The sequence below is a fragment of the Ornithodoros turicata genome, chromosome 2 (assembly GCF_037126465.1).
Source record: "Ornithodoros turicata isolate Travis chromosome 2, ASM3712646v1, whole genome shotgun sequence".
NCBI lineage: Eukaryota > Metazoa > Arthropoda > Arachnida > Ixodida > Argasidae > Ornithodoros > Ornithodoros turicata.
Genome location: NC_088202.1, coordinates 23,641,122 through 23,661,367, shown reverse-complemented (window position 1 = coordinate 23,661,367; position 20,246 = coordinate 23,641,122). Strand labels below are relative to the sequence as shown.

The 20,246-nt window shown below is 46.9% G+C and overlaps 1 protein-coding gene across 1 annotated transcript in view; it reads left to right on the top strand.

Moving 5' to 3' along the window:
• The window catches only part of LOC135385240 (uncharacterized), a 119,242-nt gene extending 100,419 nt beyond the window's left edge, over positions 1-18,823 (top strand). The window contains exons 21-26 of the mRNA XM_064614444.1: positions 9,506-9,610; positions 11,027-11,099; positions 11,703-11,758; positions 14,215-14,302; positions 15,873-15,915; positions 18,581-18,823. Coding sequence (XP_064470514.1) covers positions 9,506-9,610; positions 11,027-11,099; positions 11,703-11,758; positions 14,215-14,302; positions 15,873-15,915; positions 18,581-18,664 — 449 coding nt within the window. The 3' untranslated portion in view covers positions 18,665-18,823. The remainder of the gene's footprint in view (positions 1-9,505; positions 9,611-11,026; positions 11,100-11,702; positions 11,759-14,214; positions 14,303-15,872; positions 15,916-18,580) is intronic.
• Positions 18,824-20,246: the final 1,423 nt, after the last annotated feature.

Sequence of the window (20,246 nt, the reverse complement as noted above, 5' to 3'; positions counted from 1 at the left end):
TTCCTGCTAACACTCACACCATAATGGCCGCTCGTCCCATGACGAAACCTTTCTTTCGCGGGCCCAGCAACATGGGATCATTGTATTCATCTGTTCACTCGTGTTAATCTTGGTTTACAGCACAGAGATGTGAACGTCGCTTCCTGCTTAACCCAAAGACTGTACGAACTCCGTATTACAATGCACGGACACATGGTACGGATACAGAGACGCACGGATAAACAGACCCAACTGTGACACATGCGCAAGGAGCAGGATACGGAAACGTACTGGAGTGGTAGATGATCTCGTATATGTGCACGAGCGGGGCAACAGAAAGTTTTTTCTACATTGAAATTATGAATAACCTATTAGTACACACACAAGCGACGCCCATGTTGCAAAGTTTTTCTGTTTACAACCGTACCTCTACTGTCAACACCCAGGATCGCTCGCGCCTCTTGCTGGTGGCCTTGCCGATGGGTCTGATTTGGTATTTTCGCTAGTTTTCGCTACCAGTTTAGATATACCTTGTATTTCGTTTCGAGTTGATACAGCATCATTGCTGACCCATTCGGATGCACACAATCATTCTTAGATGTCAACGCGGCCATGCCTCGAATATCGCCGAGATTACCGATATCATCGAGCATATATCTCACATAAGCAGCACAAACAATCGAAATCCCGATAACAGCGTCTTCCGAACGCAACGCCCGCCTGCCTTCGAGGCGTTTGAGCAATAACGGACACCCCTACATGCGAGTGGAACAGTCAGAAACGCGCTCTCCCAATAGTTGAACTGAATCCCACTAGGGTGTCTCTCCTCCTTCTCCGACACGCGAAGCGGCGTTCAAGTTAAGGTTGCGGGGAGCTGTACTTCGCATCCCCCAACACTGTATCCATCAACCGCTGGAAACTGGCAGGTGAATTGGACAGTCCGAAAGGCATTCGTACAAATTCAAACAAACCTCTATGACATGTAAAGGCCGGTTTTCGGGACATCCTCCGGGCCAACTTGGATTTGCAAAAATTGTCTACTGCAATCTAGCGTTGAAAACACAGTTGTATTGCCCAGGGAATACAAGATTGACTCAATGGACGGGAAGGGGTAAGAATCCCTTACAGTTACTGCGTTAAGTCGACGGTAGTCGACGCATAACCTAGCCGTACCATCATGTTTCGGAGCCAGAACAACAGGAAATGCCCAAGGGCTCTGAGACCTTTGAACTGCACCGGTTTGGAGCATTTCGTCAAGACCAGCGTCTAATAAAGCCCGCTTATGCACACTCAATGGTCTGGGATTACAACGCCAGGGTCTAGCGTTACCGGTGTCTATGCTATGCTGTAACACAGACGACTTACCCGGTTTTTCGGTAAAGATTCCGTCAAACTGCCGCAGTACTTGTTCAAGCTGACGGCGTTGCTCCTCGGGACCATGGAATGACCCCGAGACAGTCGGCAGCCCAGACGTTTCAACGGACGTTGCCACAGCTTTCTGTGCTGTGCAGTGGTCCCGTGCTGCGGCGAAGCGGAAAAATCCCGACGAGCCGTGGTACAGTGCTGGACAAAAGTTTACGGAACGCGCGAGCGGCGTATTTTCTCTGGAAAGAGACACCCTAGCGGCGAACGGAAGCCGGCGAGTCCACTCGTTCAGAGGGATGGAACAGTGCGCTTGTGGCGACCCACCGTGGTTGTAGTGATAACTTTGCTTCTGAGTGTAACGCACGCCAAAATGGTTTCGTTTTCGGTCTACTGCACCGAGCGCGAGTAGCTATCGCGGGAAGGACGTCTCTCCGCTATCGGAGAGATAACAGGGCGATAAGATGAATTCAGGTGACAACGGGCTGCAGTGCCTAGCTGTTTTTCTTCGACAAAAACAGAAGAAAAGAGCGTGTACCCTTGAACACACACACACAAAAGAAGAGGCGGGGGAGACGATACTGTCTCAATACTTTGTCGGCCCCCCTTTCGCAGCAGTAACTGAGGCGCACAGGAAGGGAAGCGTATAGCCGACGGACAAGGTTCACGTCTTCACGTAGGACCACTCTGCTTCTATAAATTCCCAGAGTGCGTCCTTGCTCCTTGTAGGCGTCCGTCTCTTGCTCATCCTATTCTTCACGATGCCCCAGACGTTTTCGATTATGTTTATGTCCGGGCTCTGCGCAGGCCATGTCACCTGCATTACGCTGAGGTCGTCGAGAAAGCGTTGGACAGTTTTACTACGATGGACGGAGCAGCCATCGTCTTTAAATGGTAGCACCCATCCGAGAACGGCCCGTCCAGAGCATAGGGGAGCAGCGTCCTCTCGAGGACCTCTGCGTACGCCATGGAATTGAAGCGACCTTGCAGTCGTACCAAAGGCCCGAGTCCGTCGTACGACCTTTGCTAGATACCCGCCCCAGTATGTCCACAGAGTGTTGTCCAGTGGGCGGCACAAGGTAAGCGTCTGGGGCGCCCTGTCATACAACGGACTCGGGCCTTTGGTACGACTGGAAGGGTGCTTCAGTTCCATGGCCTACGCAGGTCATCGAGAGGATGCTGCTCCCCTATGCTCTGGATAGGCCGTTCTCGGATGGGTGCTACCATTTCCAGCACGATGGCAGCTCCGTCCACCGTAGCAAAACTGTCCAACGCTTTCTCGACGACCTCAACGTAATGCAGCCGACATGGCCTGTGCAGAGCCCGGACCTAAACATAATCGAAAACGTCTGGGGCATCCTGAAGAATAGGATGAGAAGAGATGGACGCCAACAAGGAGCAAGGACGCACTCTGGGAATTTATAGAAGTCCTTGCTACGTGAAGACGTGGACCTTGTCCGTCGGCCACACTCTTCCCTTCCTGTGCGCGTGGCCTCAGTTATTGCTGCGAAAGGGGGGCCGACAAAGTATTGAAAGAGTATCCTATCCCCCGCCTCTTTTTTATTTATGTGTGTGTTCAAGGGTACACGCTCTTTTCTTCTGATTTTGTCTAAGAAAAAAAGAAAAAGCTAGGCACTGCAGCTCGTTGTCACCTCAATTCTTCGTAGCGCCGTGTTATATCTCCGATAGCGGAGAGACAATCGTGTTCGGTGCAGTAGACCGAAAACGAAACCATTTTGGCGTTCGTTACACTCAAAAGCAAAGTTACCACTACTACCACGGTGGGTCGCCACAAGCGCACTGTTCCATCCCTGTGAACGAGTGGACTCGCCTGCTTCCGCTCGCCGCTAGGGTGTCTCTGCCAAGAGAAAATACGCCGCTCGCGCGTCCGTAAACTTTTGTCCAGCACTGTACACGTATCCTCCATTGGGCAGGTCTAGCACCAACTTCTGCCGGATGATGAAGTCTCTGCCCAGAATAACAGGAACTGCTAGGCCAGGAATGTGCACGAAGCGCTGCTTTCGTCGTCTCCCATCCGAACGTATCCAGAGCACAACTGCAGCATGTGCTGGAACGGCGTCATTGGAAGCAAGACGAAGAGTGACACCTGTGGATTGCAATTCCACACGCCGTGATATGCAATGTTCGTAAACACTGTCCCCGATAAGGGAAAGCGTAGCTCCCGTGTCGATAAGGGCGATGTAATATTTACCGAAAATTCGAACGGCGATGTTTGGTTCCTTATCCTCGATGTAATCTCGGACAGAAAAAGCAAGAGGAGCCAAAGCATCTCTTTGCGTTATCTTACCGCTTGCAAAGCTAGTTTTTGACTGATCAAGGCCACGGATAGTAACCGACTATCGCAACCGACTCGCTTTCTTCGCAACTTGCCGACGTCGTTGAGCGAGCATTCATGGACGCCGGCTACGACAGTTTCCCGATGGCACATTACGGGTGTTTGGTCTTTGTCGCGGGCATTCCCGACGAAAATGGTCAGGGCTGCCCCAATTCCAGCAGCCGTTCGGCGCTCGTGGCTGCGGGGGCGCAGGATGATGCCGCTCCTGCTGCCGTGGGGTTTCGCTAGCTGAAAGGCCAGGTTGACCGCGACCTCGGGGCGGGACAGGTCTGTCAAGGCTCGTTCCTGCGGGGATCGTCCTCTGGTCATAGAGGAACGGATCTAGGGCTCGGTGGGATGACTCCGCATTGTATGAATTACAGGGGCTGTCACCCAAACCTGTTGCATGCAGGCGTTCGACCGAGACGGCTCCTCCCGACCACGCGCAGCGCGGTTCCAACGCTAGCTAGCGGAAGGGGCCGGTATTCGAGCTCTGCCAGGAGATCACCTTGTATTGAACGAGCCTCCTGGGCCAACGCCTCAAGGGTTTTAAAGCGATGGGCTCTTAAGTAGGGCCGGAAGCGTGGGTGGCACTGACGGATAGCCCGTGCGACGCGCTGCTCTTCCGTAGCAGTGGGATCCGCTCTGCTGTACAGATCCTGCAATGCCCGAACGAATTCAGATAAGCTTTCCTCGGGATGTTGAGTACGCTTATGCAATTCCTCTAGGACGCTGTATTCGTAATCCGGGGGAAGAAATTCGTTTTTGAACCGCTCCTGGAAGTCCTGAAAAGACGTAAACTCCGATTGCAACCGAAGCCAGCGGGCGGCGTCTCGGACCAAAGCAACCTGCAGGATGCGTTGGATTAGGATTTCGTCCGAAATTCCCATACCCGCCTGATAGGCGGTGAGGTCATCCAGGAAATCGGCGACAGACTTCTTATCGGTGTAACCTTAGAAGGTAGGCAACGGTAAGTTGAGTCGTAGAGGCGCTTGTGCCTGCGGCGGCAAAACCGACCCGGCATCCAGGCGTTGGACCACCAACGAGCACAACTCCGTCATGCGTGACAGGAGTTCTGCCGTTGCAATGGCGTCTGACTGCGGCGTGGGCACCTTCGCCTTGTCAGCCATCAGCTCCAAGGACTTGTCTACCGGGTGGGAGCTGAAAAACTCAAAACAAAACAAACAAAAAACACACGCAAGAACACACACAAAAAAACTAACAGCAATAAACTCTAGCAACTACTAACTACGCACAAACTACAAACAGTGCCGCGTATTCCTCGCCACGGAACAGTCGAGCTCGAACCCCAAACGTTGGGCGCCAGTTGTGCAAACCTACGTTCCCACAACCTCGGGGCGTCAGCCCGTCCGTTCCGCGCGCGAAGGAACAAGCAGCACACACATAAATTCAAACAGATATATCAGATTTATTGTCCTTCCGACCAAAGCCTCCCGGCAGCATGCAATCCCAAACCAAAAAAGGCTCTCCGTGATAACGAGCCCCCCGCTTTTATTTCTGTCACGCCCCCCTTCGTCGGATGCCCAGCGCGCCCTCTGTCGGAGGGTATCCGGACGCTGGGTCCGATAGTACTTAAGTTCCGCCCCCGGTGTATAAAAAATATAAAAAAATCACCGGGAATGAAACATATGGGACTTTATGTGGCACAGGCTTTTATGCAGAGTCTGCACTTCTTCACACAACATATGTACAACATGAAATGGAACATGGAATGGAGCGCAAAAATAACATAAAAGAAGGAACACGAAAGAAAAAAATGTGGAGATACACTGAATTGAAACCTTCAAACGTGACCAAACATGACGTCACTCCACAAGCCTCATTGAGGCTTGTGCAGTGACGTCATGTTTGGTCACGTGACATTGGAAAACATTTTACCGCATCGGAGTCACAGTAGGAGGGCATACCGTGAGTTGTTGCGGTATGCGTGCGATTACGAGAGAGAACAAACAAAAATAAGAAAATAATAATGAAACAGATAATAAAAACAAGAAAAGGAAAACACACGCCGCTGCGTCATTCGGCCCGCAGTAAGACGCCTGTGACACATGTTCTCCCTTATCACGTGACGCCAAGGCGCCCAAAGGCTGCGCGTGACGTCACGTGCACAAGACTCATTAATGTATGGACAGAGACAGCGAACGGATGAATAAGAGAGGCTGGTTTCGTTGTGTAGGTGCCCCGTAGCGCAAGTGTTTCAGACTCTGCACGCTTTACACGACACAAGCGCCACTCGCGCACAGGGAGTGCGGGCAGACAGTTTTCGGTCAGGTAAAGCTGGAACGCTTCGTACACTGAAAGACAATCTTTGGCTCACACGGAATCCTCGTTCCTGTTTGTTTCGCCTCGTGAATTCTAAAGGTTCTCAAACGAATGCGCTTGATTTGGCTTGAAGAAATGTGTTCAAAATGCTGTGAGGGGATTAGCACAAAGGATGCCCCATATGGCTCGCAAGAGAAACATCAGAGGATTGGCTGTTTCAAACGAGCATTCCACCCGAACTGTATCGCAAAGCAGTAACTTATTCAGGTTATTTCGGCTGAGCAGCAGAAAACAAAAACAAAAAAACAGAAAAAGAAACGGTTCGCTTACGCAGAATAGGGTTTGAGAGGTACCCGTTTGCAAAGCCGATTTGGTACCACATCTTACCCGCAAGTTCTGCTGTAAGACAAGTTATTGCATTCACATCGCGTTGAAAGATTTATCCTTCGAAAATTGTACGTTTCTGACGGTTTGAGTATATGCTACAAGCTACAATTCACGTTCAGTGATGTATATCTCACATAGAACCGGTTAACGAACGTTTTCTGTTTATTACTGTACGCATAGTCACCGCGGTGCAAGTGACTGTTCTGAAAAAAAAAAAAAAAAAAAAAAAGAAGGAAGAACGAAACAACACATTCATCGCTTTCTTGTGAAGATAAGAGTCCCCTTGCAAGAAAAAGAAAAATTATCACGAAATGCTCCTCGCTCGGGTCAGGCGAAGTCTCCCTCCTGTGTGTAGATTATTTTTGCACACCCACAGAGTGCAAAGATTGAAATAGCCGTCAAGAATATTTCAGAAAGACCCTCTGGTTATGTACGCAAAACTCAGAAGCATAAGAAAAGAAGACCACCACATCCAAACACCCACAGAAAGAGTATGCAAGCAGTACGTGCAGGTACTGGCAGACGACAAAATCTCCCTCGTACGATCGATGCGCCGCCACGTGTCATCGAAGTGTCCCACGCGAACTTTTCCCCGGAGTTTCCTGACCAGAAATAGTATCGTGTGACCGTTCTATAAGTGGACATCGGTTCCCAGTGTTCCCTCCATACGCACAACCTTATCTTCTGAAAAAAAAAAAAAAAAAACAGTTCTTTCTGTGGAAAGAGAACTAAAGGGGCACCCACACAACGGCCGAGCATAATCTGGACAATCTTTCGACCTCAAGTACATCTCCCTCGTCAGTTTGTATTCGTTTTTTCCGATACTCCACCCGGCACTCTGCGCGGAAAATGCGTCGCAAGGCACACACTCACACACATACACAGAGTAACGCACAAACTAATGAAACATGCCGAAATAGATATTTTTACTTTCATTGGTACGTGAAATACGTGTTAGGTTTTTTGGGATTTCCCGCCTCTACACCTTCAACCGTTCGATGTCTTAATCAGCCGTGAAAATAAATACCTAGCCCTTGCACCCGCTACGACAACCGGGGCAGATCAATTCTCCCCCAATATCATGCTCTCCTGCACCTCATATTTCGGAAATCATAATCAGCAGCCACAAAAGATGCCGAACCGCTACGGCCGTGTTCGCACCCACAATGTGGCGAAGCCCCTAACGATGATTGCTGAGCCCGGCGGCCTCTCTTCGGATGACGAGCAGAATTGCTACACGTTCGAACACCTCTCTGACGTAGGTCGCATGCCCACATGCGGCAAATGCGGGCGGCATAAAGGCTGAACGGCATGGCACGAAAAACTAACCGAATTCTGCGCGAACCGAAACCGGGAGCGAACTTTGTTCGGCGCATTACCGCACAACCTACGGAACTGGAAGCCGAAGTTCGGCCGAAGGCTTGTGCCCTTGGGGAACATCTCCTTTCAGCCTTCCAGCTCAATGAAATAATCCCTGTATTCACGGAAGGAGAAGTCGCAATCAGTGCAGCAGTCAACCAGTTTGTCCTGTCATTGTTGCTATGGTTCCCCTTCCGGCTAACCTGTCATTGGTTGCCTCCAAGTTTTTTGACTGGTGACACTTCCGATCCCGGCGGATGACGAGCAGAATTGCTACACGTTCGAATACCTCTCTGACTTAGGTCGCGTGCCCACATGCGGCAAATGCGGGCGGCATAAAGGCTGAACCGCATGGCACGAAAAACTAACCGAATTCTGCGCGAACCGAAACCGGGAGCGAACTTTGTTCGGCGCATCACCGCACCCTACGGAACTGGAAGCCGAAGTTCGGCCGAAGGCTTCTGACCTTGGGGAATATCTCCTTTCAGCCTTCCATCCCAATGAAATAATCCCTGTGTTCACGGAAGGAGAAGTCACAAGCAAGGCAGCAGTCAACCAGTTTGCCGCGTCATTGTTGCTATGGTTCCCCTTCCGGCTAACCTGTCATTGGCTGCCTCCGAGTTTTTCGACTGGCGACACTTCCGATCCCGGCGGATATATCTGGCTCTGCCAGATCGTGCCCGAATCGGGCCCGAAGCTCCAATCGTTGAAAATAGTTCGGTCCCGCTTTCGGTTCGGTAAGAATGCGGATGTTTTTCGGGCCATGCGGGCCATGCGGTTCATGCTTAAGGCTTTTGCGGGGGTGAAAATATTTGCCGCACTGCGGGAGAAGCCCTCTCCGCGTTCCGCTTTCCCTCGACCGCGCAATGCACGATTTTGAGCGGCATGCCGCGCATCGCGGCTAGTCAGGTAGTCGACGGAGACTGCGTCACGCTTTTGATTTTCTCCAGCCTCCCGTGTAGTCTTCAGCACATTGACAGCGTCGTCAGCGCCGGTATCTGGAGAGCCGCGGACCCACAGGGGGTACGGGCCTTTACGCCGCTGTCTTTAGATTTTCATACGCGTTGTCAAATTCTCTGCATCACTTTTCGCCTTACGCTCTGACAGAAGTCGCCCATAGAGAAATTAAATGACTTTTATAATAATTTTCTGCAGCAGAGATTAGCGCGAGTTCGGCACATATGACACACGCCATTTCTAATGTCATTCAATCATTTAATGTAATCTAATTTTATAACGCCATAATTTAATCATTCAATAACATCCAAGATCGCATGATCAAACGCGATCACAGATACCACCATTCGAGTGGCAAGTTCCCAGGGAAACCGCCGTCCTCCTGTGCTGAAATTTCAGTGCATATTCCTTAACTCCCCTATGGGGGTTATTACGCCTCCGCAACAGAAATTTCTTCTCACGGGGTTTTTGGAACTCCGTATGGTGTGTGCAATACCAATGTCTGCTGATTGTCGACGGTTTTGCCTTTTTTGGCAGCTATTTTCGGATGGTGTTGGGTCTTTTGGGGGAAGTCTTGTTGCGGTGAATCACCTCATCCCATCATCATTCATGTAGTTGTTGTTGGGGGGAGTCTTTTTTTTTCTCTCTCTCTCTCGTTGGGGGGGGGGGGGGTTGGCTGGTTGTCGGGGAAACTGGGAAAATCCCTGCAGGGAGAGACCGCCTATTTGTCACTCATGATGCTTGTCTGCAAACGATGCAAACCATCAATTTGCATCTTTCTCTCTTGAAAATTGTGCCTTGGAGCACGTACGTTTAATTGCTCCACTCATTGATTTGTTGCAGCGGAGACGTGCAACAGCAACACTTGCCCAGGGCACAGCAGAGCATGCGTAGACGGACAGTGCGTTTGCAAGAAGGGATTCGTGCAGCAGGGCAACGACTGCATCGGTGAGCGACACCTCATGGTGAAAAGCCTACAGCAGAGAAATATGCAGAATAAAACCATGTCTTTATTGTGTCATGTTATGTGGAGTGATAAAAGCAGGTTCCTTGAAAGCTAGCCTTAGCGCTTTTAACCAGATCGATGATGTACCAACAGGCCCAAAAGGCAGTGTTAAATTCATTCAAAGCTGTTCTATCACGGGACATGTTTGGTATGAATGGCAACAAACTGCATCGATGAAATGGTCCAAGAAGTGTAGCGCTATTTCCTTCCGTTTTATCTTCCGATTGGAAGGCAAGTTGATACATAATAGGGTGTGGGCCCCCTTTCTCAGCTAATAAGGAGACAGAGCGATATCACCTGGGATACTGATTGGCCGATACAGCGTGCTATGCGGTCAAGAACACCCCCTCCCCCCTCTTGGTACCTAAAAGTCTGCTCTGTCATCATTAATCACGAGCGTTCATAGATCTCGCCTCGTACTGATCGTCGATAGAATGCAGAAGTTCATTTGTGTTCATCAATGCCACTTCATTATTCGTTTCTACTTCGAAGATCGGTCGAGTGGAACCACCTGCCCAATTTCTTCATCTCAGTTGTAAAAAAGAAAGAAAAAAAAAAGAAAAGAAGAAAAAGTTCAAAGACTTTTAGGTGGACTTTTCTGTACGTAAGTTATGCGATAAGTGCTGAACATTATGTCGCACTTCTATATCCTATTATTTCCCATTAATTTTTAATATTTATTTACCTGCGTTCCTGATCCACTTCCCTGTGTAATACCGAACGGACCTAAGGGTACCCAGATGAATCACACCTCCTGCAAGTTATTCTTCACATTAACACGCACCAACATTGTCTAATGAAGAGTCATGAACTGTGTTGCACTTGAGATACACGTCCTGCATCGATCGAATGTGCAGGTTGTTCTTTTCTATTCCTTACAGGTGTTTAATAAGAAAGTTATGACAGCAGTGCATACGCCGATGTTGGAGGCCGATTTACAGCCTTTTGGAGGACATTCTGTGGGATAGAGTGTGTAACTACTAGATCAATAATGATCTAAAATCAGTTAGTTAACGTTATAATTAGAGGGTATTCGGAAAATGTGAGATAGTAGAATTGGATCCAGTCAATAATCTAAGTCACTCTGTTTTTAAAACATCCTTAAGCGATAAAAGAAGTTAAGTTAATTAATACATTAATAACGAAAGTTTACTATGCAAACGAGACTACACCGAAACCTCGCGCTGTTGATTAACGAATTTTACGTAATTAGTCATCTAGTTGTTGCATACTCCCTCCGACTGAATGTCCGCCTGACCGACCTGCAAAACCGGCACTTATTCTGCTCTCACATATTTTTATTAAAATATGCAACGAATGAAAAATGACACTCTCTATATAATGCTTTCCCATTTCAGATCCATGTTCGAACAATCCATGCAAAAATGGCGGCACCTGTAAGCCACACCCAGATGTCAACTTCCTCTGCTTGTGAGTAATTTTCGTTAGTTCTGTCTTGATAACACTTGACAAAACACTCTACTGCTAGTAACTACTACAGTGTTGACACATAGAACGAATGACACGAGGCAGTGATTTCTTAAACCTCATTTTCTGAATAAGAAAAGTGAAATGCTGTAGCTGTACAGTTTGTTGTAATGTTTGCGCAATTCACAACGACAACATTGATGAAGTGTGTCCCACATGTGTCCCGTTTATGCTCCTTTCCCCTTCCTACCATTGGTTATAAATGTGCTTGTGCTGTACAGTAAAAACTTGTTGATGTGGAGCCTCTGTTTGTGTGTCTTCTTGTGTTTTTGTCCCTGTTTTTAATGCTCCTTGTTCTCCGAGTCTACCAGACGAACTTCCTATTCAATCAAACATACGTGCGTTTCGCATGCGTATTTCTGAATACGTTTTCTTGCAATTATTTTTGAAACTTATCGCTCGTTGCTTGCCCTACCAACTTTGTTTGAATGCCGTGGTCTACAGAATTTCACGGCGTTCCGTAAACCAGGAAGGAGATACTTCACAAACCAAAAAGGGTGTACGGATATGTGACATATTAATAACGTCCAATATTCTCTTTCGCAGGTGTCCCGCAAAATTCAAAGGACTTAAATGCGAGGAAGACAACCTGGAACTGAGAGGTAATGCGCGCCGCTTGTACGCCGTCCATATCCGTGCTACATGTGATCCAGCAGCATGCGCTGAGTAACTTCTTTGGGGAACATGACTGTATCAACACAACATATGTGACACATAAATTGAACATTTCAGTACATGCGCCAAAGGAATCAAACGTTGAAAAAATTACAGTACACATTACACTTTAGAAACAGAGAAAGACAGGTCCATAGCTCCATGCCGGAACCGACTGCTCCTCTAGAGAAACACACGAAGACAAGTTTGTTAGATTGCTCGTTTCTTTTTGATCCCATGTTAGCGCCGCGCAGCAACCGTGGCTATGAGCGGTGCACAGATGTGGAAATAGGGAGATAGGAGACCAAGGAGGGACTAAGTATTTCGCGTCCTTGTCAAGCTGCAGAGGGAACTGTACCGACATTATCGATTACAATGGTTTATCCAGAACCCCCAACATCACCCAAATGTTGCAACAACCCCAAACTTTTTCCTGTGTACTGCTGCTACAATATAACTGCACAACAAATTGTTTTTCAACCCCCCCCCCCCCCCTTACGAGCTTGCAGTGCTGGGTAAACTACTGATCAACTGACAATATATCGGCATATACAATCATGTCTCATTTACCTGAACCCCTCCGATCCGCAGTCCAACCATCGGGGTACTGTATTACATGAACAGTACATCTGTAGGAGCGATGAAAGTAAATGAGTTGCTTTCCTTGGCAAGAATATGTGTTTGACTCATTATATCCAGTCATCCACATGCAACCTCAGGATGTTCCATGGAGTAACGACCTCAGATAACGAGACGTCCTCAGGACGTCGAGAAACTTCCCACGAGTGCAAATCGTACTAACATAGTTTGTTTCACGTTACCTCCCGAACCGGCAACAGGACATCCTAGCCGACGAACAGAGGACACATTTAGGATAATTTGATGGGTGTAGGTGGCTGTTCTGTGGCAGTCCTGTGGGCACTCGTAGGTTTTTATTGGGTTCTACAGGTAGAATATGATTTGATTTGATTTGATTTACTTAGACAATTCTACTCTAAAGACATACAGATACATGTATGTATCTGTATGTGCTACATAAAGCACATACAGAACAAGGGACGTTTATTACACAATAAGAAACCTCAAAGCGGCACATCTGCGACTGCTACACTCCCACTGCTTGTGAAATGTAGTTGGCATGTGAGTCAGCTTCCCCTGCCTCACTGCAAAAGAACAGGTTTACGTTTTTTCTGAACCCTCCCCCCACTCCATACCCCTCGAGCAACATGCCGCCGGCAGGCAGTCCGCTCGGAAATCGCACCACAGATTAGGGTGCTGCGAAAATTAGGGCGCAGATATTCGAATGCCGTGGTATTCCAAGTTAAGCTGCAGTAGTACATGATTTGACAATCGGTTTGATATTTTAAGTCCCCCTCCCCCCCCATATGTGGCTTCGCCGCAGCTCTTTCAGTATTTCAGTTATGAGGTAAACGGATCATTATAGGTCATCACTTTTTATTTTATTTGGCAAAAAGGAAACGATTTCAGCTGATGATGCCCACAGTGCTAGCTGCTTCTTAAGTATACATACGATCATCCCTGGTCATGGCCTTCATAAAGTGAAGTCTCAGTAGCCATAAACCATTAACAGAGTTAATTGCATTCATGCTTGAATTTGATTTTTCGTTTTGCTTAAGCTAAGCGCGTTTATTTACTTCAAGTCAGGATATGTGGTTTGCATGACCAAGGCGCTCAGTATTTGAAACTGTAGCAGAGCAGTGTGACCAGCACGTATAATCAGCCACGTCAGGATAAGCTATTTAAGTATACACCATAACTAGCAATTTGCCTAAAAGTCCACGAGTGAAACACCTGACATAATTCTGGTTAGTCACGCTGTAAAGCAAGCGTACTGCCATATTTCAAGTTGATTGGTGGCATTCCAGAGCACTAAACGTTACGTAATGTTACCCAAACCATGAACACTCATGCTTGACTCAGTTGACTCAAACTTTGAATATTGCTCTCAGGCCTATAGCAACTGTAATAAGAAGTCGCGCGTAAGGCACAAGAGTGCCTGCAAGCGTTTGCTATGAACCAGCAAAGATAGCACTATCATTGTGGAAAATTAAAGATTTTTGTCTAGTTCGAATATTTATGCATAAGCGAATAGCCCAGCATACGAGGCATCGACACATCGTTTGGCTGACCTTTTCTTTCGTCTTCTAACCAATATATCCACCCCGGCGTACGGACGAAAGCTACCGAAGCACAACGACACATGCTACACTTTTGCATACCCTCTCTTTGGGCCGATATTTCAATGTTTCATTCTTAGGATAGTTGGTATGCTACACTACCGTCCAATAGACGCGTACACGCCTTAGAATGTTTTATATAAAGTGTCATAGCCGCGATTCCTCTGATTCCAACACAATGTAAAATTAATTTTGATCTGTTTCAGGTGCAAAGCTTAACGTTGTTATCGTGGGCGTCGTAATGGCCGTTCTTCTGCTCCTGGCCCTCATCGTGTCTGCTAGCGTTATATCCAGGTAATCCACCATTTTAATCACAAGTGTCGTTAACAATGTGTTTTAGAGCAGCGTTTCCCAAACTTTTTGCGGTGACGGACCCCCGGAAGCGATGAGAACCAATTCACGCCCCCCCCCCCCACACACACACACACAAATATACCGGGATACGCGCTGTGTACACTGCGTTGCAGACTGCGTTTAATATGCGCGACAGGGTATAACAAGGAACGAAATTACATTTGTGTGTAGTTCGAGCTTGGTGGCGCAGAAGACACCGATTAACCGCTTGCAACGGTGCGCTTGCTCAATATAAAATGCGCTAAACACAGGAACACTCTCAGTCAGTTCGAACTCGAAGCGCGCACACACACACACACACACACATACATTGGATGGGGATGGGGTGGGCGATTCACCGCCGCTGAGGCGGTACACTGCCCTATGCAAAACGATTTGACGCACTGTATTTCCCATGCTAGCCAGTGCATAACCAGCAACCTCGTCAGCTGCTGCGTGCTTTCGATACAGCTTCAGAAACGATTCCGGACTTGGTTTCTTATTTGTATGTGTATGACGCGGACAAACGTGCATTGCAGGACTTTTCTATCACAAATTAGAAGCTAGCCGTTGAAGCATGCTTGTAGCAATTCTGGAAGTTCTGGGTGTTTAGAAATCGGGCAGCATGTACGAGCGCGTGTTTGTGGGGACGAAAATCCTCACTGAAATGTGAGAGACGGTCGCGGACCCCCACAGACACTCTCGCGGACCCCCAGGGGTCCGCGGACCACACTTTGGGAAACACTACTTTAGAGTACTGGTTGCAAACAAATAGAAGCGACTAGACAGGGAACGTAATGCACGTGCAGCTGTGTCACATCCCCATCGCTGACTCCCAGTAAGCGGACATCCTTACACCGTCGCCGATTGCGCCAAAGCTGCAGGGACCAAATGCGAGTTTGATTTTAACCAGTTGAGAAAGAGGCACACCAAAGGGTGTGAAGTGGAGTAACGCAGGTAACGCGCGCATGTCTCATGCGGTTCTGTGATGCTGGTAGATTGACACACTACAGGAAACTTTAGCTGGATGTGATTTTTTTTTTTTTTGCCGCAGTTACTCTCCTTATTCGTATCATCAGTCTGGGCTCCCAGTAAAATGCGCTAGCTCTACTGGGTCATTTTTGATGGCAAAGTATACGGCTCTTTCTTCATGAGAACTCTTTCAGAAATCCGATTACCTTAATGTGTTGAGAAATCGTTTGCTTTTTGCATTGTTACAGTGCACGTTAGATAACCTCACCGTAAAAAAAAAGTACAGTACAGTCATGTTGTGATGGCAGTGTCGCGTGCTGTCACATGGCCCTATACAGCAGGAGACGGAGCTACACGATGATCGGCCCCGTTAGGCTATCTCATTAGTTTGCATGTGAACTGCTGAGAGTTAATGTTGTGTCATGTGTTTGCGGATTCGTACGATCGCATATCGTGGCATGTCTACCCTGGGCATAGCTAAATTTACTGAAAATGCAGTCATCGATCGAAATCAGAAACATAACCCCAGTGCTGATTGTTGCTTGCATTTTATGCGCAGGATGAAAAAGAAGCAAGGCCTACTCGATGACACAAGCAAAGAGGTAGGTGCTGAAAGTTTTAGTTATCGGGCGGCCCTCTAGATTTAATGGAGAGAAGGCATGTGCCTGAGCAGCTATTTGAGGAATTAAATAACCAAAATGGAAATATACCAAATAAATAAATAATGAATATCCGACACATTACATATCGTTTTCCAGCCAGCCTCTCCACCCAGCGCTTTTCCAGCCAGCACAATCCAGAGAGGAGGAAAGTGCACAAGGGGGGAAGCACACGGCCCGTGTGCATTCCTTCTCTCTGGCTAGTGCGTCTGGCTAAACTGTTTCCAACGTGTTCCGCAGGCGGGACGCCGCCGCGCTTTCAATAATGCGGCGTCCACAACAAAACGGTGTATAGAAAACACACTTATATTTTACCATATTTGTAAAAAAGAAACAAAATATGAAATCAAATTTTAGTGTTCCAACGCCTTCCAACCATGACCATATTTCCTGAAAATGAAATAATTTCAAAGACTAGCGTGTTACTTTGACAAGTGGAAGATCCAGCAATCTGGTGAATCTAGACAAAAGCAAAACTCCCTGATCAGGACCTACCAATACCTCAAGCAGATACTGTTCTTCTTCTTCAGGACACACTAGAAGTACATTATATACATTATACAGGGTAGTCCACCAACCATGATAGAACTTCATAGTAGAAAGCGTAGGCCCCGGAGAGACATGCGGTCAAAGGGTTTTTTTCTGCCAATAACTTTTGCCACATATTGGTAACATTTTTATTTCATGTCAATTGACAGAAAATTAAGTTTTCTTTTTCTAACCCTTTCCCCCCTCGACTGGCGTGTCAATGCAACCTCCTTTCTTCGTAGGTTTGCGCTCAAACTACGAGCCGTCAAAAAAGAGGCGGAGCCAAGGGCTCATTTTCGGCGAATTTATTTCGGCAATTGCCATTGCATTAAGAGTTGGGTTATGTGCTATACTGAGTGAAATGACCACGGGGAACCCATTTCCGCAAAGAAAACGTTTGGTTGCCTTGAGAAATTTCAGACTCCAATTCAAGAAATTAACTTTCCGTCAATTGAAATGAAATAAAAATGTTTCCAGTATGTGGCGAATGTTATTGGCAGAAAAAAATCCCATGACTGCATGTCTCGCCAGGGCCTCTGTTTTTTACTATGAATTTTTGTCATGGTTGGTGGACCACCCTGTATATACAAGGTATCGGTGACTCCTGACATTAGGCTATTGCTTCAGTGCAGTTGTTCTCAATTTATGTTATTCGAGGGAATTCCTGATTGTGCCAGCACGACCTGAAGGCACCTACTATATTGTGGCAACTGTGTCGGAGTTGGTGAGGCGAACCACATACCAGCGGCGCGCACATGTAGCAAATTTTTACTATTTCTACATGATTATTTAATTGCTTCCGTATAATTTATTTAATTGTTTATTGTCGCGTCACAAGATGTCGCTTCTGATTTGCCAGGTTCATTCAATTGTCTCACAATACTTCCCGCAGAAAACACATTCTGGGTTACCACTGAAGCGTGTAAATCACAAGTTCATGTAGGCAGGGGCGTAGTAGCTCGTACTTTCCGAGTGCTCGCAATGCTTTCGAAACACAAATTAGCAAAGGCATGGTGCGGAGAATCTGTTGAGTTGATTGCATGTTGTGTCAACCGATGAAGACGACAGCTGCTGGTTCTGCTCTTTGCAGTGCTGCGGCAACCTGGTTCTACTATTTCGATGTTAGTTCGAATGCCACCTATCAAATGTAGAGCACTGTCCGCTAAGATGGCTTTCCGAGAGCAAACCTTGGTAGGCGGTCAATTTAATGGTGCGGTTCCCAGAAAAAAAATCCTCTTCCCAGAGCTGTTTCAACGTACTACGTTGGTGCGTTACGTGGACTCCATTAAGCTTTTTCGGTGGCGTTACATTTCATTCGCAATTTTGCCTTGTTAGCTTATAAATCCGGCTCCTCCTCGTCACCGAAGGACGTTAAATACATCGCTTTGGTCATAGAATTGTAACGGACGTTAACGATTCCTCACATAGGCAAAATAGAATAATAGCCCTCAATCAGACAATAATGACCATGGTTTATCAGAGACGTAGAACCCCAATTATTACATCGAATCTAGCCGACAAGACAACGTGCATCAAAAGTTGCGGAGTTTCCATTACGACTAAAGTTACTATACGGCACTAAACTAATTATTAATAACATGAGGATGATATGTCGCATGCGACGTGTGTTCCCGATACAGCTCACTACTACTCGGAATGGCAGTAAAAAACAAAAAAAAAAAAAAAAAAAACGTGTAAGCGTTGGACTATGGCATACGCATGTTCTATGAAAGACGCACGCCAATAAGGAAGACGAACAAACGCTAACAAGGTAATGATGGCCGTAGTGACGGCTCCAGATGCGTTTTACCCCACGTTACACTTCTATACTCTACAGCTTAAACAGCCGCACCACTTGCTTAGCTAGCTAGGAGTAACATATCGATGAGCCTATCTAGCGACAAAAGAACGCAGTTCTAAATAACTAGGAATGCGGTATGCGGCGCGGAACATGGGAGAAGTCTTGCCAGAAATATGCCAGTCAGTTTATTAAAGTGTTTTGAGGAGCTATAGAGAAAGCGTCATTCGGTGATTGCCTCCTGCGAAGGACCGTACTGACTCTACTCTATTTGTTTTACAGTTGGGCGTCCAATCACGGCACGCGTACGAGGGACCTTACAACGCATCGGCGCCCGTTTACAACCATGACAACACAACGTTATGATCAACGTGGGTGCCGTTGGAAGCTAGCGACGCCTACCATTACCACACACGTTCTTGTCTTTAGACACCCTCATGTTACAATGATAGTATTTCATGTTTGTCGAGTCATTTAGCCGCTGATCTTGGCCTGTGGTGCAATAAAGCAGAAGAGTGAAAGGAAGCCCAATCCTCATATTTGAATGCAGTAAACCTGATGGAAATCAGCCGGAAAGTGGACCAATGCTTTACCCCTTTATTTTTTTATTTTTATTCTCACGCTAGATATAGAGTTAAATATATGGTATAAATATATAATAGTTCATACCTCTGCCCGAAGTTGGTGGGATCCCCTTTTCCGATGGCACCTTGAATAAATAAATAGATATAATCAAAAAGGCATTGGTGTAATTCTGCATAGGTCAGTCACTGTTGAAAGGTGTAGTGTCATGTAGGACCATAATCAAGAACGGTATTAATTTAGCGAGGTAGCGTGAGCTTTTCCTACCACTTTGCTCTACCTACCTCGATCGGGTGTAAATAAGATAAATCATGAAATGGTCGTGAAATTTCTTACACAGCCTGAATGCGTATTCTTTGCATTTATTGGAAATAAAGAGTGAACATAGCGCCAATGAACCAACTGCCTGTTGCCACTAGCACACAAGCACCAACTATGGAACCGTCGCCTAAGATTATAGCAATCGAGAACAATAACAATTACCGAGAACAACAACTACATATTTGCACATACTGTTACTGCACTCTTAAAAAAAAAGGTGTACTTTAACTCCTTTTTCTTGCCACATATGTGACTCCCTTTTGGAGAGTGCAATTACTCTCAAAAAGGAGTCTCCTCAGTCCCTTTAGGGAGTGGGGCTACGCTCTAAATCCTACTGGAGAGTAATATTACTCTGCGGTAGGGAGCAAGGGAGTAATGTTACTCCCTTGTGGGAGTGAGGAGACTCCTTTTTGAGAGTAATTGTACTCTCTAGAAGGGAGTCATATATGTGGCAAGAAAAAGGAGTTAACGTGCACCTTTTTTTAAGAGTGTGGTGCATGTGGCTGAGTACTCTATTTCAACTATTTGAATAGGATCGTCCCACACACTCTCAAAACAGGAGAAATATATTTGCACTTTTGTGGTTGTAGTTTCTGCGCCTTTCTCACCGAGAAACGAGAACGCCGAAAGCTGAGTTTTGCGCACTGATGCGCAATGCATGACCTGAATTTGCTTTCCTAATTGGTACGACACTTTCATTATTCGCATGAGAACAGGCAGTATCGAGCTGCTATCGCTTATGATATCGATTACTGATCATCGTACCGTACCAATCGTAGCTCTGTCTGGCAGTATACCAATCTCCGTACATTTGGTTACCCTTGCCGCCCATGAGTATTGCCTCTGGCGCGCACACGCACTGTTTATCCTGCGTTTCTGCATCAGATGGTACTAAAAACAGAAATATTTGGTCCTCCCTTGTAGAGATCCCCATCAGCCTTCTCTAGAACTGCAACTGTATCGTAGAGTCAGGGTTGGAGATGATTGCGAAAAAGGCTACGCCGAGATGCTGGCCGCAACATGTAGGACCTGCAACTCCCCATTC